The 25,417-nt window shown below is 43.5% G+C and overlaps 3 protein-coding genes across 4 annotated transcripts; 1 reads left to right on the top strand and 2 right to left on the bottom strand.

The window, feature by feature from the left end:
* On the bottom strand, positions 514-4,603 carry LOC8055676. Its single transcript, XM_002460856.2, has 7 exons — positions 4,191-4,603; positions 3,295-3,381; positions 2,921-3,172; positions 2,631-2,795; positions 2,225-2,278; positions 1,927-2,073; positions 514-1,323 (listed from the first exon to the last, which is right to left on the bottom strand). Exons 1-7 carry the CDS (start codon positions 4,398-4,400, stop codon positions 946-948), a joined length of 1,293 nt encoding a protein of 430 aa, XP_002460901.1. The 5' UTR covers positions 4,401-4,603; the 3' UTR covers positions 514-945.
* On the top strand, positions 5,486-6,181 carry LOC110432787 (WAS/WASL-interacting protein family member 3-like). The gene has a single exon (XM_021453613.1). It carries the CDS (start codon positions 5,486-5,488, stop codon positions 6,179-6,181), a length of 696 nt encoding a protein of 231 aa, XP_021309288.1.
* Positions 19,800-25,021, bottom strand: LOC8055675 (protein FREE1). Of its 2 annotated transcripts, none has more exons than XM_002460855.2 (10): positions 24,061-25,021; positions 23,764-23,850; positions 23,529-23,660; positions 22,571-22,705; positions 22,136-22,201; positions 21,941-22,051; positions 21,271-21,363; positions 20,477-20,507; positions 20,315-20,391; positions 19,800-20,201 (listed from the first exon to the last, which is right to left on the bottom strand). In XM_002460855.2, exons 1-10 carry the CDS (start codon positions 24,853-24,855, stop codon positions 20,124-20,126), a joined length of 1,605 nt encoding a protein of 534 aa, XP_002460900.1. In that variant the 5' UTR covers positions 24,856-25,021; the 3' UTR covers positions 19,800-20,123. The 2 variants fall into 2 exon arrangements, with proteins under 2 accessions (XP_002460900.1, XP_021310021.1); XM_021454346.1 differs by having other exon boundaries at positions 20,477-20,504.

Raw genomic sequence — 25,417 nt, 5'->3', positions numbered from 1 at the left:
GCGATTTTCAACCAAACTGTATAATTAGTTTATTTTTTATGTATATTTAATGTTTCATGCATGTGTTCAAAAATTAGATGGGATAGATGAAAAAATTTTGGGTGGAAAACTAAACAGGGCCTAATCCAAAACCACCACCAAAACGTCAAAAGTTAGGCACTTCACACATGCTGCATTAGCAGTAGCTGTTCCAATCAGCAGCAAGCCCCAGCAACCTGTATGCCACTCACCATTTCGTTGAAGCAATGGTGCACGCGTTGTTGCTTGCAATGTGAACTCCACCAGCCTACAGCAGTAGCATCACCTCCACACGCTGCTATAATAATAAGAAAAATACTCACCCATATACATTTGTAAATAATCACCCACACTACACTTTTCCAGGTGACTCAGTGGCCACCAAACTCGGCACACGAAAAGTTGGCATCTTTGCACATCTTCCAACAGCTAAGCACTCGATTACCCACTTTTCAGAATAGAAAACACACCCGGCGGTACAAGGATTAGCGAGGCTCACAGTCACCAACAATTAACAAATCCGATTCAACTTGACAGGGTCGAAGGTATGGGGTGAAGGAAACAAAACTATTTGACAGACACTAGGCACAACCAAACCAACAGGCCTGTTTCTCTTCAGAAACTTGACCACAGTCCTTTTTTTTTACTGAACTTGACCACAGTCCTTTCCTCCTCCCTAGAACGAACCAGACGACCAACATCTCTCTCTCTCTCTCTGAGGCAGAGAGAACAATCTCACATGCATGTCAACACACGCTCACTCACCTAGAAGTTAATAAACTAGGGGTAGAGGTAAAGAGTAAAACAAAACCAAAACCAAGAGAGAAAAAATGAAGAAAATGAGGTAGTATAAACTAATTTACTGGATGGTAATACAGAGGTGTCAAAGAGGGTGTTAGGGCTCCTGATAGGCGGTTTCAATCTTCACTATGGACAGTTAGAGTTCTTCCCGGGGCCGCCATAGTAGAAGTAGGTGCCCCAGTCACCATTGTTGCCGTTCTGCACGTCGTAGCAATTGGATTGCTCGGTGAAGGTTCCCACGCCCTTTGGCGCCTTGAGGTTGTTGGTCGAGTCCACCACTTGGATGTTTCTGAAGTAGCTGGCCTTGCCGAACCCTTCCTCCGGAAAGTGTCCGCTGCCCATCTGTGTGGTGGTGTGACTGCCGTCGGGCTCTGAGTTCACCACCTCGCCGCCCCACTCGATCATGGAGGCGCTGTCGGCCAGGTAGGAGAAGAGGAAGGACGGCCAGTAGCCCAGAACATAGTCGTTCCCGAACTGCAACCACCAGTTGCCCTCCTTTGGGTCCTGCGCAAAACCACAATTTTTGGGTGTTGAATTTATGTGATAGATTCATGATGATCAGGAAGTATTATTATGGTAGGGTCCTTTTTAGTGCTACTATCATGCATGCGCAGAAGAAAGTTTGTGTTCTCATATGCACTATGGAAAGGTAAATTGCCTTTGAGGATAATGACCTGCACATCATCTCATCTTTTAACGAAATTTCAGAAATCCATGGAAAAACAAGATAATGGCACATGGCAATGCCATTACACAATTGCTTATGGAAAGAGCCAGATTTGAAACATCTGCTGGCAGGAAAGGGTAAGATTTTCTAACAGAAGAAACATTAGCCCGAGGTGAATATTCTTGTGGAAAATTGTTAAAAAAGGCAATCATTATCAGTGGTCGCGTTTGCAGACAAATCTGGTTCGTGCGTGGGCCAACTGTCACTCTACTGCGAGTGTGTCCACAAACAGGGCCAGAACCACAGTTGTAGCCTTGACTCAAGCCTGAAGGCGCCTTCAGAAAGAACAAGAGACAGGTGGGCACCACGGATTCTCTCCGGGTCCATTCATGAATTTGATTTGTAGTATGCTCGGCATGTGAGAGCTTTTTGGAATTTACCTTCCAGACCAAAATGTTGATGTCATATTGGGAACCACCATAGTTGGAGATAGGGAAGATGCTGGCGCCCATGGCGATCTGATTGCTTATCTGGATGAACCCCGAGCACAGCAGGTTGTAGCATCCTGTTGCTTGATACGCATCGCTCTGTAGTATCCAAAGCAATACAAAATCAGTATCATTAGGCCATCCCCCAATTTGAGAATCATAAGATAGGGATGTAGATCTAGGCAGAGGACAAAGATAAACTAAAAATAATTGTTCATGAAGATTGAAAAGAATGTGATGTTTATCTTACAGTCCAGTAGGTGAAGAGCCTAGTGTTGTTGTCTCCATACAGGTCTGGGCTAACCTGCAATTTCGTGGAGAGCACAGAGCCATTAACCACAATGAAAGTGATGGCACATTTCACTCCACCATTAGAGCATGCTTAGCTCCTAAACACCACATATTGCTAGTAGCCTAGTACAGCTCATGAAAGAGAACATCTGTGTCGATGCAGAATCTATTCTAGCTCCTACTCATTTAATAGCTCTTTCATCAGCAGTTCTCATATCATTATTGCAGCACACAAGAGAGAAATTATTAACGCGTGCAGAGGAGAAATTATTGAGCCCATGGAAGAAGATGAAGAACAGAAATGGAAACTGCAAGGCAGCATTTAATAGAACTTTTCATGAAGTGGGTTTCTCTTTCTCCCTCACCTGCCATCCTGCTTCGATGCTGTTGAGGTCCTGTCCGAAGGAGCCCCCCAAGATCCAGAGCTGGGACAGGCTGAACTCATTAGCCTGCTCGATCTTCGGTTGCCACACATTGATGGTAGCCTTGGCGCCATAGTACTTATCGCCCTCCACATATGCTATGGCATGCTGCTCCATGGGAGGTAAGATGGAACAAGGTTAAATGAGCAGTTTCAGAGATAACCACAGTTCAGGAACAAGAATATCAATCAGTACTGCTATTAAGGTTACTGGATGAAACAATCTGCACTAACCTGGTGGCCGCTCTCGTTGAGCATGTCAGGGTCAACCGACATGGGGTTCGCGGTAGTCTTGCCCTTCTTCTTGCCATACCTCCTGACGGAGCTGGCCCTCAGGACGTCCTCCTCCTTGGTCCTCCTGATCGGTATCGTGTTCTCGGGGCACCTGCCATTCTGATGCCACATTTGGGTGATTGTTTGGGCGTTCTGCTGCGATGCAACCTTGGACTCATCATACAGACCTTCCGGGTGGTATGCAGGCCGCATCTGCAAAGGTAATGTGATGATAGAGCATGTTTTAATTAGTGCTGCTGTAGTGATGTGTGGGGTAGAAACACTGCTGCAGAAAGCGAAATGGGAAAGAGCAATGGCGCTGCAGAGAGAGGAACCTGGATGGTGTGGTTCTTAAGGAAGGGGTGATCCAAGGCAGGCTGCTTGGAGATATGCACGCAGTCTATGATGTCTCCATCTGGACTCTGTTAAGATGATATCTCATAATTAGTACCAGTTGCAAAAATGCGGGGAAAAAAAGATTGCGCTAAACTTTTTTCGTGCCAAACTCTTTTTTTTTCCTGAACATGTAAGATTTTCTCTGAATCTTTTTTATGTACATGTCAGATTTTCTCATTTGCAGAGAAAAGAGAGAAAAAAAAGTGAAGACATTCCATCTTCAACCAATGCTACATTGAAAAAAAAAATACTCCAAAGATGAGAGTATTAACCAAACTAATAAGCATACAATGCTTCTGCATACATACGAACAATGGTTCATCAGGAAAGAAAAGACTATGATAGTTCTCCAAAGATGAAAGAAAAGCGAGCAAAAGCAAGCGTCTCTAGCTTCGAGTTCAATGAAGCAAAGGAAGCACGGGCACCCATAAAATTTGTCCAAAAGCGAGACTTTCTCCTCCCGCGACGGAAGGAAAGCGAGGAGATGGTCCACGAGGAACAGCCATTCAACTCTTCCAAAGCGAAGCGACGAAGTGGACCAAGCGCCGCGGCAGGCGCGCAGGCACAAACAAGAACCCTGCTGCCTCGAAAGGGGCTCCTACTTCCATGCCAAATGCAGGACCTTGGCTTTTTTTTTCCCACTCCACCCATGGAATCGATTCACTTGGATTCACTCCCACTGCCCCCACAACAATGACCCGAAGAAAACGAAGCCGCTGACGAGGGGAATGCGAAACGCATGGATGGATGGAAATGGAACGAGGCGTACGCTCGCCGTCGCCGGTGCGGTGGGAGGAGACGGACGGGTAAGGCGGGGGCGGGCACGCAGCAGTACCTGAATGGTAGCGAGCGGCGCCTTGTTGAGGCGCTTGAGGTGGCTGCGCACCTGCCGCTGCCGTAGCAGCTGCCGGCGGCGCTGCCTCAGCGTCAGCGACCCGCGGCCTCCGGCATTCCCCTCCTCCGCCGCCGCTGCCGCTGGTCCGTCGAGGATGAGCGCGGCCACCAGCGCCAGCGCAACCAAGCACGCCCTCGCCGACGCCGCCATAGACTTCGAGCGCTGGTGCTCCCCCAGCCGAGCAACCGAAACGGCGGCTGGCGGGCGGGCGGGTAAAAAAAAAGGATGGGGAGGGCACGGGGAGAGGAGACGGGGAAGGCGAAGGGAAGCGGACTTAAAAATCCACCCGTTGGTGTCGTTTTTGCGTTGCTTCGGCTGCCGCGCCGCTCGCTCGCTCGCTCGCTCGCGTCCCGGCCTGGCCTGGCGTCGCGTCGTGGCGTTTAAAGGCCTGGAGACGCGAACGGCCTGCGCTCGTGTCTCTGTGCCGTCATCATAGTAGGCGAGGGAGGGGAGAGAGGTGGTGCGGTGCGCGGCGCGGTCGGGGCGGGCGGGCGGGCGTACGAGGAGGGGCGCGCACGGCCGAGACTCTCTGGTCACGGGGGCGTACGCGCGGTGCGCTGCGCGGTGCGGCCGTGCGGGCGGCACCCGCAGCCGCACGGTCGCAGGTCGCAGCCGCACGGCGTTGCGTGTACACGTCCGGGCCGGTCGCGGTCTCTTCTACGCAAAGATTTTTTTTTTCTCTCCCCACGTTGCCTTGACAATACTCTAACACCGTTCATGAAGCGCGATGGAGTTTGGAAGCGGACGCGAATTTGCACAGCTCGAAGCAGTTGTTGGGGGTGGTGACTACCGGATCGCGTCTACTCACATGCACGACTACTGTTCCGTTCCTCGTACCGGAGTGAAGCAGCGTCGCGTTATTCCGTTTTCAATTCCACTGGATTCCAATCATGTACGTATACATTGTTAGGATTAATTAGAATAATTAATTAAATGATCAATTAGTATATTCCTGTCATTAGACACGTGCTAATGACCGAACCGTCGCCGCATCGTTTTAGGCCCCGTGGGCGCCAAGGCACTGTTCTTGTGTCACTGACACAAATAACTGCCTCTTGTATATATATGTAAAATCACTGTTCACTGATAATAGACAATCATTACATCCATCACTTTTCACTTTCGCTAAACACGTTATCACGCACGCACGCTCTGCCAACAACCGCTGACGCAAGTAAGCCAGAGAGAAAGGAGTTCGCCGGAGTTCCACCGGAGATTCACCGGAGAGGTAGAAGATGACGACTCCTCCACTCCCTTCCATGAACGCCATGGTTGACGCGGTCACCGACGCCGTGGAGGCCGCCATCGCCCGTGGCAACAGCCACCCTGGAGGAGTCCGCAGGTTCATCCTCCAGGGCGCCATCCGCCGAGTCCTCAAGGACATTGGCCAGCACCGCATCGCCCTTCACCGCCGCCTCGCCACCGGACCGAATGCCGGTGGCCGACCTTCGACGCCACGGCAAGCACCGCGTTCATCGCGGATACAGTACACCACTGGTGTTTGCCCCCGCCACGGCCCGACCACCTTCGTCCGCCGGGTTGGGGCAACACCGGTGGCCTCGCCGAAGCCGTCGTCGTTGCCGAAGCCGTCCCCGTTGCCGGCGCCGACTCCTACGGCGCTGCTCCCGACGTCGTCCGCACTCCTTCGCCCATGGAACGGAGGTGGTGGCCTGGCGGCCGCACGCCGAGACGTCGACATACCGGCTTGGCCGCCGGGATTCGCCTACGACTTCGACATCACCCCACCGCCTCCTCCAACCCGTCCAACGGCGCTCTCCCCGATCGCACCTCCACCAACTCGCGGCCGCTCGTACGCCGACGTCGTGGCCGCGACCTCCGCCCGGGGCCGTGACGCCCTTCCGCCCGCCGACAAACTCGGGGCTGGGTTTGTCTCCTCCTCGGTGAAGGGGGAGGCGACCCGCCGCCCTTGATGCACCACGGTGGGGCCGGCGGGGGGGATCCCGCCGCTCCCGGCTAGCAGCATCGGCCTCCATGGCCGGAGCTCGCCGGGGACGGGCGGACCCCACTGCCGGCCGACCTCCATGGCCGAAATCGAGCAAGGGCCCAAACCCGCCATGAGAGGAGCAAAAGGGGGAGGAGAAGGCACAGGGGGAGGCGGACGAGGCGTCTCGACGGCGGCGGCAGTGCGGCGGCGCGCCGGCGGCGGCGGTCAGAGGCAGGCGGCGGCGGGCTGGGGCGGGTGGGCGGTTAGGGTTTCCCAAACCCTAACCGCTCCCCTCCTTATATACGGCTGCAGGCCTGGATGGCCTTGGCTGGGCCGCGCCCTGGCCTGGCTGGGCCGCGCGCCTGGCCGGCTGGCGGGGCCGCGGGCCTGGCTGGCCGCCTGGGCCCCTTTTTCTTTTTCGTATTCTTTCTTATTTCTTTCAGCAGTAGTAGTAAATAAATAAATGGATAAACTGTTTTAGCCTATGCTTTATTTAGTTTATCCTCTGCAGAACATCAGATTATTTATGTTGTATGTTCCTGCTTGTACTGCTGGATATTATCATTGTATATTAATTTGTGGCTTGATTATATTGTGATGCAATGGCTTTTCTATTATATTTTTGATATATGTGGTGCACACAAACCCATTTGCACCACATATATTATATTTGTGACTTTGATAATAATTTTGGTGATCTGTTAGTGCACCCAAAACCCCCTGTTTTGCACTAACATAAAGTTACAATTGGAATTTTATAATAGAAATAGGGTATGTTGGTGCCCCAAACCACAAATTTTGCACCACATACAAATTAAATTGCTATTTGACTTAGCTACAATTTAACTATGACATCTTTATAATCAGAATTATTTCTAGATTACCATAAGATTAAAAATTGCAATATACATATCTTGATTATTTTGGTTAAATATACACAAGGTAATAGAGTCTATGGCAAAGGCTGCGCTTAATTCTTCATGAATTATTCTGCCTAGAGACCGTGCCATAGCAGTGATTTAATCACCTATTACTGAGAGGTCTACATCATTTTCTTTGAAATTTGATGATTACCTACATTGTGTTTTATCCAAAATAAAGGTATTGGATTGTTATATCATCATACTATTTTGATTATACACAAGGTAGTAGAGTCCTAAGCAAAGGCTGCATTTAATTCTTTATGAATTATCTTGCCTTGAGACCGTGCTTAGGCAGCAATCTAAATTGCCTACTATTAAGATCTACTCTTTGTCTATGACATAGAGACTATCTCACTTGTGTTTATCAAAATTAATGGTGATTTGGTTGTATGGTCTACACAATCTCGTGACTAATCACAACAAATCCAACACTAAGATAAGATATAAATCATAAAATATATTGCATTCAGAATTACAACTCTACCATGTTGTTTTTAAATTTACCATAGGGTAAATTAATTAATCCATGGTTGCAAATGCACATGTAGGATTATGACTTCCACTAGGGAATTTGAGGAACTCTCTTTACACGGAGAGAATTATCCTACATGGGCTTCTGATATCAAGATAGCACTTGCATCTCGTAGTCTTTTGGCAACAATACAGGACCCCCAAAATGGGGATGCCCTGCAAGAAAAGCAAATTTATCAAGCTTTGGCTTTACTACGGTTTTATATTCATAAGGATTTAAAATCTGAATACCTTATGATTGAGAGTCCCAAAGAATTATGGGACGCTCTTAAAGAACGATATGAACAGCAAAAAGAACTCATTTGGCCAGAAGCCAATCATGAATGGAATCACTTACGTCTCCAAGATTTCAAATCTGTGGCAGACTTTAACCACGCTGTTCATAGGATTTGCTCTAAGTTGAAATTTTACGAAAAAGAGCCATCAGATAAAGACAAGATAGAGAAAACACTCTCTACCATGCTCCCATCTGATAGAGTTTTGCAACAGCAATACAGGGCTCATAATTACCAAGCATATTCTCAGCTTATCCATACATTAACTCAGGCAGAAAAACATGATGAACTCCTTTTGAAGAATCATCATAAGCGCCCTGTTGGTTCGGCGCCTTTACCTGAGGTTCACAATGTACAGGAAAAGCCCAAGAATAAGTTTAAAGGAAAATTTCCGAAGAACAAATTTGGTAAACGCAAATTCAACAAAAAGCAAAGGTTTAATCATAATAAGAAGAACAAGGACAATGCAAAAACTCCCAAAAATGACAACAAGTGTCACAGATGCGGAGATTTTTCGCATTTTGCCAAGAATTGCCGTACTCCAAAGCATTTAGTTGCTTTGTACCAAAAGTCCTTAAAAGAGGCTAAGCCTGCAGGAGATAAGAAATATGAAGCACACTTCAATCTTGCAACTGAGGCTAACAAGGAAGCGAGTTGTTCCAAGATAGCCCCTAAGAAACAAACCCGTAGTGAATCTCTCAATATTGAAGAGAAAATGCCATCAACAGACAACATGCTCATAGATTTTGAATCTGGAGACATGTTTGGAGATTTAGAATAATCTCATAATCTGAACCTTGATATCATAATATATATATATAGAGCGTTGTAATTAGTCTAAGTCATACCTTTATTTTGTGTGCTTGTATTTTATACATACTTGTTTTGTTATATCAAGTTTGTAACAAGTTACTCATATTGTAATATATCATACTTGATATTCAATATATTATTATTATATACTTGTATGATTCATTTATAGTATTTATTTTCTTTACTATACATATAGATGTCTGATGAACTCAATCCACTGGAGGAAGAACTATGCATTGTGGACTCAGGGGCCACAAACTCTATACTTAGAGAAATTAAATATTTCCAAACTCTTAAGAAAAGAGAAGGGAACATCTTGACTATTGCTGGTAATGATGCGTTAATAGTTGGTTCTGGACGGGCCACTATTACTCTCCCAATGGGTACACAAATTACGATAGAGGATGCATTGTTGTATCCCGAATCAACTCGTACCCTTCTAAGTTTTAGAGACATCCGTAAGAATGGTTTTCATGTGGAAACACATGAAGACAGTGAAGAGGAATATCTTCTCTTTACCAAACTTACGGCATTTGGCAAACGAATTTGCGAAAAGATTTCTTCACTCCAACATGGATTGTATTTCACATACATAAAACCTGTAAAACATATTGCTTACAAAATAATTTTCCGAGATGTCGATACATTCCGTAACTGGCATGATCGACTTGGGCATCCTGGTATTGGGATGATGAGGAAAATTATTAGCAATTCTACTGGTCATGACATGGAAAAAGCAAGATTTCCCCAAAATAAAGATTTTTGCTGCACTGCTTGTGCTACGGGGAAATTAATTTTAAGACCATCACATCTTAAAATACGAGCTGAACCACTTAAATTCCTTGAACGAATTCAAGGAGATATTTATGGTCCGATTCAACCATCATCGGGGCCGTTCAGGTACTTCATGGTTTTAATAGACGCATCCACTAGATGGTCTTACGTGTGTCTTTTATCGACACGCAACCATGCATTTGCTAAAATAATGGCTCAACTTATTAAGTTGAAAGCTCATTATCCTGAACATCGGATTCAATCAATCCAAATGGACAATGCTGCTGAATTCTCATCCCGTGCTTTCAATGATTATTGCATGGCATTGGGAATTCAGGTTCAGCACTCTGTACCTTACGTCCATACTTAAAATGGTTTGACTGAATCGTTGATTAAAAGAATCAAGCTCATTGCACGACCATTGTTAATGAATTGCAAATTGCCTACGTCATGTTGGTGTCATGCAGTCCTGCACGCTGCAGACCTAATCCAACTACGACCAACTGCATATCACGAAACATCCCCTTTACAATTAGTACGTGGGAATCCTCCGAGTATTTCCCATTTGCGTAAATTTGGGTGCGCTGTATACGTACCCATCTCACCACCTCAACGAACATCAATGGGCCCTCACAGGAAATTGGGTATCTATATTGGATACTCATCTCCGTCAATTATTAAGTATTTAGAGCCTCTTACAGGGGATCTATTTACTGCCCGGTTCGCTGATAGTATTTTTAATGAGGATCATTTCCCGGCATTAGGGGGAGAATTGTACCAAAAAGAATGCCAGGAAATAGATTGGGATGCTAAAGGCATCTCATTTACTGATCCACGTACTACGGAAACTGAACAATAAGTTCAAAGAATCATTGATTTGCAAAATATTGCAAACAATCTGCCAGACGCTTTCATTGATCATAAAGGTGTCACAAAGTCTCTACATCCTGCAAGGAATGTGCCTGAACGAGTGGAGGTACCTAATAAAACCACTCAACCCCAATTTGGTAAAAAGAGGGGGAGAAGCACTTCCAAGAAACAGGATCTGATTATTGACAAGCAAAGACACCCAAAGGACACATATTGTCCATCAACTAACTCAGTTATGCGCATAAATACTGAGGCTGAAACAGCTGAAAACCCTCGATCCATCATCTTGGGAAATCATGATGAATCTTTAAGGGTAGACGAAATTTCTATAAATTTCGCTGAGACTGGAGAGTCTTACAATCGTAAGTCCATAATTGTCGACATTTATTTCTCTGAAGAAATTACAAATATCATCCAAACTGATACAGATCCCAAGTCCATGCTGAGTGCAAAAAGCGCTCAGATTGGGATAATTGGAAGATAGCAATTCAAACAGAGATTGCCTCGCTTTATAAAAGGAAAGTGTTTTCGGCTGTAATGCCAACACCTCCTGGTAGCTAGTGGCACAAGGTTTTACGCAAAGACCTGGCGTTGATTTCAACGAAACTTACTCTCCAGTAATGAGCGGAATAACATTCCGATACTTAATAGCATTGGCAGTACAAAATCGTCTATCTATGCAGTTGATGGACGTCGTGACCGCATATTTATATGGGTCATTAGATTCAGATATATACATGAAGGTTCCAGATGGAATCAATATACCAAACCCGAAGGCAAATCGCAATATGTATTGCGTAAAGTTGCAGAAGTCATTATATGGCTTAAAGCAGTCAGGCCGAATGTGGTACAATCGGTTAAGTGAATTCCTTAAGCTAAAGGGATACACAAATAATGATGACTGTCCTTGTGTCTTCATTAAGAAGTCATCAACTGGATTCTGTATTATATCAGTTTATGTTGATGACCTCAATATTATCGGCAATGGATCCGATATTGATGAAGCACGTCATCATTTAAAGACGGAGTTTGAAATGAAGGATTTGGGTCAAACCAAATTCTGCTTGGGTTTACAACTTGAGCACTTACCTTCTGGTATATTCGTATACCAATCTAGCTATGTCCAAAAGATATTGGAAAAATTCAATATGGACAAGTCATATCCAACAAAAACACCGATGGTAGTAAGATCCTTAGATGTGGAAAAGGATCCATTTAGACCTCGGGAAGAGAATGAAGAGATATTGAGACCACATTTCCCATATCTCAGTGCCATAGGAGCACTAATGTATCTTGCTAACAATACCCGGCCGGATATTGCATTTGCAGTAAATCTGCTGGCAAGACATAATGCTGCACCTACTAAACGCCATTGGGTAGGAGTCAAAACGGTATTTAGATACCTTAATGGCACAAAAGATCTTGGTTTATTCTATAGCAGAAATCAAGATCCAATTTTGTTAGGATATACAGACGCTGGTTATCTATCAGATCCACATCATGGTAGATCCCAGACGGGCTTTGTTTTCTTACAAGGTGGTACAACAATATCTTGGAAGTCTTCAAAGCAGACACTAACGTCCACCTCTACCAATCATTCTGAAATAATTGCTTTATATGAAGCATCACGCGAATGCGTATGGCTTCGTAGAGTAATTCACCACATAACACAATCATGTGGTATTGGTATAGCTGAGACACCGACTATTATCTTTGAAGATAATTCGGCTTGTGTTACTCAGATGGAGTCAGGATATATTAAGAGTAATATGACTAAGCATATTATTCCTAAATTATTCTACCCTCATGAGCTCCAAAAGAATGGAGAAATAGAGATCTTGCAAACGAAATCTTGTGATAATCTAGCAGATATTTTCACAAAATCTCTACCATACTCCACATTCAAGAAATGTGTTGATGGGATTGGTATGAGAAAGCTTAAAGATTTGCAAAGTTCAGGGGGAGAATCTCTCTAAAAAGATATTCTACTTCATCATTATATTATACTCTTTTTCCTTTATATGAGTTTTACTCTATTAAGAGCTTTCTCAAATAAAGTTTTTAATGAGGTAATAGTAACACAAGGTGATTGTCATATTATCTATTTTTCCTCATTGAGGTTTTTCAAGGATAATATTTGACATTTTGATCTCTGATCAAATTGTTTTAGACTAAGGCCCTGTTTGGTTCCACCAACTAAATTTTAGCTAGCTAAAATTATTTTAGCTACTCTTGAGTGACTAATGGAACTAAACTATTTTAGCCTCTTTTAGTCAATGTGTTTGGAACTTTAGCTACTAAAGTGACTAAAATTTAGTTGGTGGAACCAAACAGGGCCTAAGTCTTTAGGTTACCTAAAGGGTCTATTAACATTGATTTCATATATATCATGGGGTTTCTCCTTATTTTTCCCACTAGGTTTTAGAGAGTTTTACCTGGTATATCCATATACTTTGGATTTTTCCCACAGGGTTTTTCCAAAGCTTCAAGACGTATACTGATGAACAAGAAACGGTGCCCACAAGAAGATTAATTCATCAAGAGGGAGTGTTAGGATTAATTAGAATAATTAATTAAATGATCAATTAGTATATTCCTGTCATTAGACACGTGCTAATGACCGAACCGTCGCCGCATCGTTTTAGGCCCCGTGGGCGCCAAGGCACTGTTCTTGTGTCACTGACACAAATAACTGCCTCTTGTATATATATGTAAAATTACTGTTCACTGATAATAGACAATCATTACATCCATCACTTTTCACTTTCGCTAAACATACATCACCCGTCCGTAGTGGGCACATTGTTCGGGGGAGGAAGAAACGAGAGTAACCGCCGACGTCATCTAGTAGGTCCTTGGAACGTCGATCTCCAAGATCAAATCCCTATTTAACGAGCCATTTGAATAAAAAAAAAACTTCATATACATCTTTCCATCTTCTAACAGCTTTATTATATTTTATACGTATTTCGGAGGATCATCGCCATTCTCTATTTTTAACTAGCGAGAAAATAGAAATAGAGATTTGAGGATGGGAATATTTAGAAATTTAATTAAACACAAAAAATTATATTCTTATCTGAAGGATATAAAGGAATTATTGGAGTTGCACTTAACTTTCCATTTCTGATACATGAGTGATCTTTGAGCTTGCATTGTCATGTCACTTGGGTCTTCAACTCTTGAATTTTATTATTTATATTTCCAGACTTATATGTCGGTGTCACCTATATATATATATATATATATATATATAGGAACTTGCATGTCAACACAAAGATGGCACTAATGGCTCATGCTAATTATGTGTTGACCTCCGAGTTCAGGGATTTAGATTAGGGATCCAAATATCAAAATTTGAGAGTTGAGAACATGAGTAACACCTCAATACAAGTTCAGAAAACTCAAATATATATTAAAAAAATCAGGAGTTAGCTAGAAAACTCAAATATATATTAATAGTTAAACAACACATGCTTTCATCAATAATCTCGTTTACATAGATTCATAACTAAGTGTCATACTCATACAAACAATACAACACAAGAACTAAACTAACAACTAACAGTTTACACAATCACTTATTTCTGCTATCCATGAACAATATTGTCCTCATATTTCAGCGTTCATGCTTCATACTAGCTAATGGATCAATAATGGCGGACTTAATAAGTTAATATATCCCCGTAGGTACGGTGAGCTTTTATATCCTGTGCTCACATCTATTCGCTTATTTTGTAAGTCGTATTTTTTTATTTTTCAATAGTATTTTTCTCTTATAATAAATTGGCGAACAGTTTCACTTATAACTTTTACAGCAGTAGTGTTTTTTTAGGCCTTGTTTAGATCCAAAATTTTTTTGGATTTTGACACTGTAGCATCTTTTGTTTTTATTTGACAAACATTGTCCAATTATGGAGTAACTAAGCTTAAAAGATTTTTATCGTAATTTACAGGTAAACTGTACAATTAGTTATCTTTTTTTATCTATATTTAATGTTTAATGCAAGTGCCGCAAGATTCGATGTGATGAGAAATCTTGTAAAGTTTTTAGTTTTTGGGTGTATCTAAACAAGTTCTTAGCCTACGAGCAGTGCATTGCATGTGGTCAGCTTGATGTCCCAGTAAAAGCTGTTTCATCTTGAGGGAGTGCTTGTTGTTTACTCCCCGTGTAAAGCTTAGCGCCGCACGTCCGGGTACGCATTGCGCATGCATACACGCGAGGAGGTTCCCCACGTGCCGCCGCCGACATGCTGATACGGCATCGCTACTGTTTCCACATGCCGTACAGTATGTGTGGACTGCGTGGCAGCGGCACCCTCCACAGCTCCCCCAGTCACGGCGGAATTTGCAAAAAAATTCTGGCAAATCCAGCTGGATTTTGGCCGGTCTCGAAAGGAACTTTAGGCGGATATAGCCACACTCAGGCCTTGTTTTGTTCTAAAAAATTTTTACAAAATTTTTCAAATTCTCATCACATCAAATCTTGCGACACATGCATTAGCGTATTAAATATAAATAAAAACAATAACTAAATATACATTTATAATTTACGAGACGAAATTTTCAAGCTTAGATAGTCCATGATTAGACAATATTTATTAAATATAAATGAAATTGTTATAGTAATTATTTTGGCAAAAAAATTGAAACTAAACAAGACCGCTCCGTCTTTGTGACGGAAGACGGAGCAGCAAGTCGCCATGCGTTTAGACTTTAGGCCATCCGTTTTGAACAATTTCCGCGTCTGAGGTCTTGTTTAGTTTGTGAAAAAATTTATAGCTCTGGTTACTATAGTTTTTTTATTTTTATTTAATAATTATTATCTAATTATAAATTAACTAGATCTAAAAGATTCATCTCGCAAATTATAGTATAATTAGTTATTTTTATCTATATTTAATATTTTATGTATGCGTCTAAAGATTTTATATGATAGAGAATTTTGAAAAAAATTAGCAACTAAACAAGGCCTGAGACTCGCAGTTGGGTTTATTTTAGGCGGACTAGCAAGAGCACAGAGCATAGGATTTCGGACGATCATGGCCGGCGCTGGCAGAGGCAACCTGCCTAGAGAGCAGCATGCAACGCGAGAAACCGAGGCTGCCTCGACGCAAACCCACGCCACCTGCTCTCCATCACGCACTACAGCTCTTCTCTGGATTCGCGAGCGTGTGTGCTTAGTTGCATGTCCCGTCTTGTGCTTAGCGCAGTAGCATGTACTCCCTCCGTGCACGAAAAAGTCAATTCTTAAAATCCGTGTCAGTCAAACTTTTAAAAATTTGACTAACTTTATAGAAAAGAGTAACAACATCTATGATATAAAATGCACATCATATAAAAATATATTATACGATGAATCTAATGATACTAATTTGATACCATAAATCTTAGTATTTTTTCTAGAAATTTGGTCAAAGTTTAAAAATTTTGACTTAGGACAACTCTAGAAATTGATTTTTTCGTGGACGGAGGGAGTACGTACTACTATTACTACTACTACGAGGGCAATAGGACCGTAGGAGCAGCACGTAGTGCACCTAATTAGCACACCTAACAGCATGCGTAGAGCCTAATCAGGCCGTAGCCTCAATTAGTGTTGTTCAGAGAAACGGGCCTCACGGGCTCACGGCTACGAATTCAGTGTTGTCCAGTGCACAAAGTTCAGAAGAGAAAGGACATCGTCGACCTCCAACCTCCAATAGCTAGGTCATGCATATTGCAATGAGGCCATATATTTCCATCTGATGGAATGGAAGAGAACATCCAGATTCGTAACATCCGTGGACCGTGGGCAAGAATCCAAGAGGCGGCCAAATTCCAATCGAACCACGGATGGATCAGCCAGCCCCGGCCGATCACCGGTTGCATTGGTTGGCCTGGCCACTGGAACAATTTCTCGCTCACGCGTCCCCATCGCAACCACCATCCATGCATAGTACAGTATGCATTATCTGCATGCGCAGCCGGCAGCCCGATGGAATGGACGATTGGAGGTCCATACCCTACCCTACCCAGCCCTATATGTATCGTCTGTCCTCCTGCAGCCTGCCCTCTCGTGCTTGTCTACTACTACGAGGGTCCTCTGGCCTCCCTGATCGGCTGCTGAGACTGATGGTCTGATGGATGAGTTTGAGCTAACTGGCCGGGTGGTAGAGGCGCGCGGGCAGCAAAGCATGGCCGATGCCGGATGCGGCTTGGATTGTTGATGCCTGTCCTTGCATGCAACGATACAAATTTGCTCGTCTGGACAGAGGATGGCATGTTGGCATGCACTTGATGTCTTGATCTGATCAAAGAGCTGCTGCATAATGGGCACGGATAGCGTCAAACGTCCAAACGGCCAGATGATGAAGGAGCATGGACTGTTGGTTGCAAGCTCATGGCCATGGCCTCTTTTCAGACTTTTGGGGGGCTGGAAAGAGGGGGCAACTTATCGTTTCCAGTGTATCGAACGGGGTGGCAATTGGAGGATGGGATCTCGAATCCTTTGTGGACAACTTGGGTTTTTATATTAGGGAATTTGTCCAAGATGATGGTTGATGCGCTCTCCATCACGCACTACAGCTAGTAGTAGTAGTAGTATGGCAGCACCCACCAAACTGACAATTTGATGCTGTACGTGATAGCTGCAGCCACTACGACTGGAAGAAATTCAGTATTTCAGTTCGATGAGATTCCCTTTGCCCTCTTCGCTTTCTTCTATGCCTTGGCTCTTAGCGGGTATACGGAAGGTTCACGGGCGAGAAAGAGTATGGCCATATGGGGTGACATGTGCCAATATATATACTACATGTCAGGCTTCATGAACAGGAAAAGGGTGATTCTGCTGAAGTGGGGAAAGAGTATGGCCATATGGAAGGGAGATTCTACTGAAATGGGGAAAAGCCCGTGCAAGTTTTTCCCACGTACGCTGCGTCCACATGCGAAACAGAAACACACCTCGCTAGCCAAAAGCAAACGAAAGTTGTCCGAGGATAATTGAGACGTCTGGTTCTTATGTGCTATTGTTGCATCTTTCAAAAAGATGCTATTTTGTTGCATCAGATGCTTTTTGCAAGTTTATTCAGAGTTCAGAGAGCGGGTGGGCAAATACCAACTTCATATATACAGAGCACAAAACTCATTGACTGCTTTTTTTTTTCCGGCAAGAAATGGCCAAATCTCCCCTAACTTATTCTCATCAACAACACAACTACTGTCAAAGATTGATTGTACAAAAACATAATACAAACGCTAACAAGAACGTCAGGTGCCGACTGCCAAGTAATCATACCGTCCGGCCGTTGCCAAATTGCCGGTCAAAAAGACAGCACGATCTCACAATCGATCAGGAGCAGAAACCTGGCAGACTCGATCGATTAGCCTCTGCTCGGGAGGAATTTCCCCGTCGAATTTCTGCTGGATGCTACTCCAGCACTTTAGCAGCAGAAGATGCATAGAGTAGATGCAGAAACTCAAGCACCTCTGAAGCTCTGCTAGCTCCTGCGACATGAACATCCGTCAGGCTGACGCCGCCGCTGCCATGCCGGATTAGGCCAGCCACGCCGCTGCTATGCCGCTGACATGCCCACGCAGCTTCTACACACTCATCAGATCACGTTGAATCATGCCACCTCTAGAGCCTGCTCCGGTTAATTTCTGTATCGCCTAGCTAGGTAGGCTTTCTTTAGCCATGAGAGTGCACTTGTCATTCGTTGTCGAGTCTTTCAGCGTCTGCCCGCACAGCACCTGCACGGACTGACTGAACTGCTGCTTGCTACTCGAGTCCGTGCTTGGCACCGCTGCAGGCGGCCTGCTTCATGATACAACGCTTTCAGGAACACGATGATGGTGCTTGCGCCGCGGCTTATCCGAGGCGAGGCGCGCGCGCCGTGGACGCTGCTTTCTATAGGCTCCATGGCGACCAATCATGCCAGCAACATGCCGCACCGCCCCACCGCCGTGCCGGGCAGCCGGCACAGCGACGTGTAGAGGCGCCGCGCGGGTGTACCGGCCGGATAACGTGTGCCACTGACATCTACGCGTGTACATGTATGATGCTCGTAGACAAAGAGGCTACTACAGCTTACGCCAGAGGGTGCAGTTTTGCTGGGCCCGTGCATGCATGGATGACTGTCTGTCACATGGATGATGCTAGGCCCTCCCCTCCCTGAGATGTTTGCCTCGATGGAACGAGCAGAAGAAAGCTCTCCGAGCTAGCTGCGCAGAGAATGTAGAGCTGCTTGGAAGGGTTGATCATTTGATGGCCTTTTTCTGAACCCTGTTTGTTTGCCAAGAATGCCTGTTCGAGGGGAATGATGGATCGGTTGAAAAAGAGACGGGCAGCAGGTTTTTTGAGATGTTGAATGGGAGCGACATCATGCTTCGACTTGGCCCAGTTTCTATCGCAATCGTTGGCCTCGCTCCTGTCTGGCATTGATCTTCTCTAGAAAATCGATTGTGTTTGCAAATCGATTGTGTTTGCGATAACAATGTATTGCCAAAGGGCGAACGCTCAAACATGCGGCACTTCGACGGATCACGTCCCTCAACGGCCACGACGTCGGATGATCCAAAAGCTAGTTCCATGCTTGGCTGATAAATCATGAATGTATTTGATGATTTGTTGTAAGAAAAAAAATACTCTTGAATAGTTGACAGATTTGATAGATAAACTTAAGCGAACAGGCTTGCAAAACTAGGCATGAAAATAATCGGAAACGATCGATAGGAGGCCAAATCACTTTTGTTTTCATATTTTTTTCTCTAAAACGAAATCATTATGAAAATAATAGTAGTCAATCGAAAAATGTATGGAGAACGATCGGAATCTATGCGAACGATATCCTAAAACAATAAACACGCCAAAACATTGAACATAAAAAAATCTATATAACTCGACCTATCTCAGATGACAATGATAAATAAAGTCATAATTGATAAGATCACAAGCTAAAACCACATAGTTCACACTATTTTAGGTATCAAACAGACAAAGATACAATATAAACGATCATGTTTCAAGTTGACTTGATATAATATGGTGATCAAAATATGAATTATTAAAGTTCCTCTTAGAGATCGTAGCCTATAGGCTTCCTAAAGATAAATGTCAGACATCATTAATTAAAGACCTTTGAACCGATAATTATAACGGTAAATTACCAGTTAAATACGGAAATCTTTAAAACGATCGTTTTTTATTATTTTTACTATTAGTGTTTTTGTTTTTTCGTTACCGTTATCAATTTTATTTAGGTCTAAACATTTAAAAAAAAACTCAAAAACAATTTCCAAAAATCGGAGATTATCATTTTCGTTTTCATCCCTACGCAAAACACACACCTCAATCTGCTAATAGCTGACAGATGATGTTCTGTACAAAATTTGCTTCAAAACAGATACCCTTTTTTTTGGCTCTGAAGGGGCACAAAGGTACTAAAGAAGCAGCATGATAGAACTTCGAACAGGCATAATGCGGACGTCACACGCGTGCATGAGCACAACCTTCACTCTTCAGGCTCCACCGGTTATAATCTAATGGTATTCTCTGCATACATCCAGCATTGCAATACTCCCGAATTGGAATTCACCCATGTACAGGGGAAAAAGAGACATCCTAACCGTGATCACCAACACAATCAAAGAAACATGTACAGGCTGACACAACACACACTTATTATGTATACAGCATAACAAAAAAAAAAGGAATAGTTATCAACAGAATAATTTCTATAGCATGCACTGTCTCCCCGGTGTATCAATTGGCGCTGACAAGGAAGGCATGCTGGCACACTCCACACTCCACTGTCTCTGAGCCAGATGTTGGAACCTGAACCTGCAATTCCTCAGCCACATTAGTTATTAGGGCATAATAATAATACTAAATGGATAATTACTAGGAGCATAAAGTAATCTGTGTTATGCGGCGAGAGTAACTTTTTGACATACCTGAAGATGGACTGTGCAGGTAGGGCACGCGACTTCCCTCATTCTGGTACCAGATGAACCACCACCAGATGCTGGACCTTTTCAAACAGAGATTTCACAGTTCCGATAAGCTCATAATCTATGTAATTTGAACTTGTAAAAGGGATGGAAAGAAATAAGTACCTGAAGACTTGCGGTTTTTCTCCATTTCCTCCTAATCACAACATAATTTTGTTAGAATCATAGATATATGTTAAAAACAAATTATATATTATTACAGCTTTACGATTATCTTGTTTTCATTTGCATTGTGAATAACCAAAATGATGTGCAATTTACTTCTCATTTGCAAGTTCATTAATTTAGTTCTTGAACTAATAAAATGACATGAAACTTGCAGGTAGATTAGTAAAACGTCCTGAAGCATTATCACAGCTTTCAATACAATGAGCATTACAACAGCAATATTGCCAATCATCATCAGAGAATGCTGGCACTGCTTGTACTGACCTCTTTGGTGCTTTAGTGCCTACTTTTACCCTATCAGAACTCAACGAAATATGAAAAACCAAATTTAGTTTTGAAATTAGCCGTCCACAATTTAGCTATGCTTAAGGAAATGAAATCCTGCCACATTTCTGGTAGTGAACCAAATACTCCCCCCATATCCTTTTACAAGGCGTATTAGGATTTCAGAAAATCTTTGAAGGCATACTTGACCATTAGTTCCTCTTACAATATATATTATAAAGTATATATGTGACGTAAGAATCTACTGATGCATAGCTGCACTAAACATACATATATTTTGACTGATTGATGGTCAAACTTTACTATGTTTGTTTGGAATTCTAATCCGCCTAAATTTTTTGAAATGGAGTACTTTCACAACTCTTGGCTTCAAACCAAGCATGCACAACTAATTCAAGTGCACAGCCACTTAAGTGAATATATGACAGGAAAAAGCAGTATATTACCTTCAGTTTTCTTGCAAGATCTTCATGACTTTGCACAGTTGCAGATCTGTTGGCAGCTTCCTTAGCAATGCTAAGCCTTTGAGTGACCTCGGCCTGTACAACATAAAAACTACTATGAACACATGGCATAGAAACTTCACCAACGGAAAATCATAGTTTCCATATAAACCTATCAGAAACTCCTGAACCATTTCATGCAGCTAGAAACTTAATAAAACAGAACTTAAAAGTACCAAAGCAAGAATAAAAATAAAACATACAGGTTGGTTAACACCATAAATATAAATATAGCCAAGATAAATTTAAGTCAATACTAACAATACAGAAATACATTCTCAAACAACAATTATTTAGTAATAATTAGGCAGAGAACAGCAATAACCAAATAACTTAGCTATATAGGGTGGGCCCACTCTGAAGTAACATTATGAAACAAATAAGCAAGACACGCTACATATATAACAGTGTAATACTGGTTCCAAACAGCTAGCAACGAAGAAGTGATGACTGAACTAACAACTACTGGGTAATCTATTCTAACAATGCTGGTGCCCATAAAATTGGAGTTGAAGCAAAGAGCTAACGGTATAAAACAAACATTGAAGCAAAGTAATTCCAATCATTGTAAAAATAAAGAAATTGTGAGTAACAATCGAGTAGTAGAACATACCATGCATCTATCACAAACTCTGACAAGTGGAGCATTATCCTCAGCTGTCAGAGCAATTCTTCCCTGACTGCATTTATCACAAAAGATTTCACCACAGTTCCGACAATGATGCTGTGAGAAAGGAACCATCTCAAGGCATTAGAATTTTACCATAAGAGAGAATGAATTTGTGGACAAATATGCTATATAGATTACCCTGCGATTGAAAGGGCTAAAATCAACGGCGCACGAGTGACACTTCTTGGCAACCTCATCTGGGACCTATAAGGTACAAAATTAAATGTATTGCAGAAACTTAACAAAATTACAAGTGAAGAAAAAAATCATAAGATTAGAAAGGGTGATATATTGATACAATATAACAAATATTGTCAAGAACTTGGAATAAGATCAATAACACTGGCAATCTGGCATATTAACATACAATTAATACAACTGAAGCACAAACATGAGATGACAAAATGTTCAATGAAATGTTAGAAAATACAGATAGCCACCTATATGCATGTAGCAGTAGCAGGGAAGCAGACATTCTTATAAAAAATAACATGCAAACAATATAAGTGATGAATTAGCTTAAACCAAAATGGTTCCAAGAATATTGAAAGTAGTCGCTCAGGCTCAGCATACCCAATGGTCTTTCACTTCATCAACAGGTTTTGTAAACATCCAATCAAAACCTTTCTTTTTCTCATTTGATTGTACTGAAGGCTTGCCAGTTTCCACTGCTCCTTTGCTTCTTGCATCTCCACCTATCTCCTTAAACTAATTATATGGAAGCACAAAGTTAAGAAGCACTGCTCAATTCATCGAAAGGCAAAATTGCTTAAAGCATTGCGTGAATAAATAATCCACTGAATAAAATAGACCACCAGGAAAACAATTTAAAGTTTTCTGCAGCCTACATTTGTGCTGAAAATTACATAATAAAAAACAGGACCATTTCTATAGAAAAAAAAGATTAAAATCCCATCTGATATCCAAGTTATCCAATTTGCATCCTTTTTATGAAATAAAAAAGAATGTGGTTCATACAGAGCGAACATTGGGATAGAAGAAATTTAAAATGCAAACAAAACAATAAAGAACAACATGCTATTTTACAGGTTATGTGTTACGTCTCATTTAGCAATGTGGAAAACTGGAATAAAATTTTATTGTAACAACCTCCAGCTTTATAGAAGTTTATTTGGAAACTATTTATGTTTTGTTTTCTACTCTAACTACTGTTCCTATTGATTACTTCTCGTATTGATGAGATATAAGTTTATACAATCCATAATCAATAGGGGTAAACCATGTAAAAAAAAAGATATGATCTCCTTAGTATATATGTCATGATGATAAACATGTTGGACTAGATGAAGTTCCATCTTAAAACTGATGCATGCTAGCAGATAGGATTAAATCTTCTGGCTTCTCATTACAGATTTAGTTCAGATACGAAGCCACATCAAAGACAAATAAGACCGGAAGCAAAAGGATGTATATATAAAGGAACTAAGGCATCATCACAGAAGCATCTTGCTAGTAGAAAATATGAGGCTAAATACTATCAGGGTCAGGAAAAGCAGTGTTGCTGCAATACCTGCACTGTTGCTGCTGTCACAGTGTCAAGCATAGTATTGGAAGTATAACTGCTTGACTTCAGCCTAATTCTCTTTGGTTCAACATCCACTGATGTCTTCGCCCAGAATGCAAATATAGATGCATCCAAAACCTAAATAAGCAGGACAAACAAACATAAATATAAAAACTGTAACGAATTTGTGTTGTACAAAGATACAGATATAGTCTTCATAAGAACAAGTTGGCCAACTCACCTCCCATCTTGTCAGTGAATCGAGTGGATAAATCCTTAGGGTCCTGCCTGTACTCGGATCAAGCATGCGAATTCCATCTAGACCAATCTGCAACACCACCATCAAGACATTTCATATACCAAAATGACAGTTGCTTTTATTTGTCCTAAACAACAAATACTAGATGTGGGTTCAAGGAGTTACAGGAATTCCCAAGGAAAATTAGTGAATCCTAGAATAATATCATAAGACCTCCCAGTCTTCAAACAAATGTTGCCAATGATGCATAATTTCATCAAGCTTATTATCACTATATACCTGGCAAAGCACATCAGTAGGGTTCCCAACACCCTCTGGCAGCAGCTTAACCCGAAACTTCTGTGCACCACCACTCGCATCCTCATGTGTTTCCGCCTTAGGAAGGGCCTTTGCGATCACCCCATAGCTCCCACCCCCTCCGCCACCACCACCACTGCCCCACGATTGCTCCTCCCATCCAGATTGGGCACTGATCGATCGCCCATAGTCATCAGATGGGGCACTGATCGACCGCCCATAGTCATCAAACAGCGCCGATCCCGACCGCGCAGGGGCCGTGCCGCGCGCCCCGTACGGCTCCGAGCCACGGCCGCCGCTGTACGCGTACGCGCCCTCGTTCAGGTAATCCTCGTTGTCGTACCCCGTGGCCGGCGGCTGGTACCCGCCCCCGTAGTACGGGGCGTCGTAGGGCAGCGGCACGGGGTTGGGCTCCGCAGGCGGCGGGGCCGTGGTCTGGGTGGGCGGCGGCGTGTAGGAGTAATACGCCTCCGGCGGGTAGGTCGTGGGGTTGGTGTTGTAAGGCGTGTACCCGGCGCCGTGCTGGGGCTGGGGCGGCGGCTGCGAGTAAGCCGGGGCGGAGGGTGGTTGCGAGTAGGCCGGGGCGGAGGGCGGCTGGTCGGGGTAGCCGCCGCCGAGAGAGTAGGGCGGTGCGGAGGCGTAGCCCCCCGCCACTGCACCCGGCGCCGGGGCGTCGGTGGCGGCTGGATAGGGGTTGGAGCCGGGGGGCGCGTACTGGTGCTGGTAGTAGTGGCCGGAGGGGGCGGAGGACGCGTAGTCGCCGCTCCCGTGCTGCATCTCGGCTGCCTGATCGGACGACGGGGGCTTGGGCTCGAGGCCGGTGGCGCCGACGCCGACGAGGTGGACGGCGAATTTGATTCGATTCGTTGGGTCGCGTTCGCGTTTGCGTTTGTTGCACGGGGAAAGGAAGGCGGAAAAAAGAAGAGAAGGTGGGGTTGCTTCGAGACGGGGGAGGTTGACGTGTTGGTTTTCAGCTCTGGCATTTTTTATTCGTTTTGGAGCGTGACGTTCGCGGTAACCGTTTGATTTGGCCGGATGGTGGAAGTGGACGGTGGTGATGCATCTGTGGTGGATTCAGTCTCGCTTTTCGCGGGAGTGTTCGCGTGCCGCGTCGTCGTAACTGGCTAACTGCTCGTCTCGTCCGACACGGCGGGTTAGCGCGTGGACCGAACTGGGCTAGGCTGAGATTGTCTGAGGCCCATTTTAGTTATCGCTGGGCCTCTACAAAGTACAAGCATGGGGGCCTTTGAACATGCAACAATTTGTCCAGATTGCTCATAAAAACAAAAACAAAAAAAAAATCTACTTTTGCTGCTCCAACTTTTACGAAAGTTCGTTT

Source organism: Sorghum bicolor, chromosome 2 (genome assembly GCF_000003195.3).
Source record: "Sorghum bicolor cultivar BTx623 chromosome 2, Sorghum_bicolor_NCBIv3, whole genome shotgun sequence".
In the NCBI taxonomy this organism is placed as follows: domain Eukaryota; kingdom Viridiplantae; phylum Streptophyta; class Magnoliopsida; order Poales; family Poaceae; genus Sorghum; species Sorghum bicolor.
This window is presented reverse-complemented; position numbering and strand designations above follow the sequence as displayed.

What these genes read in the sequence shown, in the direction of transcription:
- LOC8055676 (XM_002460856.2), bottom strand. Translation starts at nt 4,400, where the DNA reads ATGGCGGCGTCGGCGAGGGCGTGCTTGGTTGCGCTGGCGCTGGTGGCC. An exon ending in TCAACGAGAGCGGCCACCAG is followed by an intron (nt 2,796 to 2,920) that starts GTTAGTGCAGAT and finishes CCCATGGAGCAG; the next exon opens with CATGCCATAGCATATGTGGA. An exon ending in TCAACATTTTGGTCTGGAAG is followed by an intron (nt 1,324 to 1,926) that starts GTAAATTCCAAA and finishes GGTTTTGCGCAG; the next exon opens with GACCCAAAGGAGGGCAACTG.
- LOC110432787 (XM_021453613.1), top strand. Translation starts at nt 5,486, where the DNA reads ATGACGACTCCTCCACTCCCTTCCATGAACGCCATGGTTGACGCGGTC.
- LOC8055675 (XM_002460855.2), bottom strand. Translation starts at nt 24,855, where the DNA reads ATGCAGCACGGGAGCGGCGACTACGCGTCCTCCGCCCCCTCCGGCCAC. An exon ending in ATGAAGTGAAAGACCATTGG is followed by an intron (nt 22,202 to 22,570) that starts GTATGCTGAGCC and finishes TGTACCTTATAG; the next exon opens with GTCCCAGATGAGGTTGCCAA. An exon ending in ATCTTGCAAGAAAACTGAAG is followed by an intron (nt 20,508 to 21,270) that starts GTAATATACTGC and finishes TGTTGTGATTAG; the next exon opens with GAGGAAATGGAGAAAAACCG.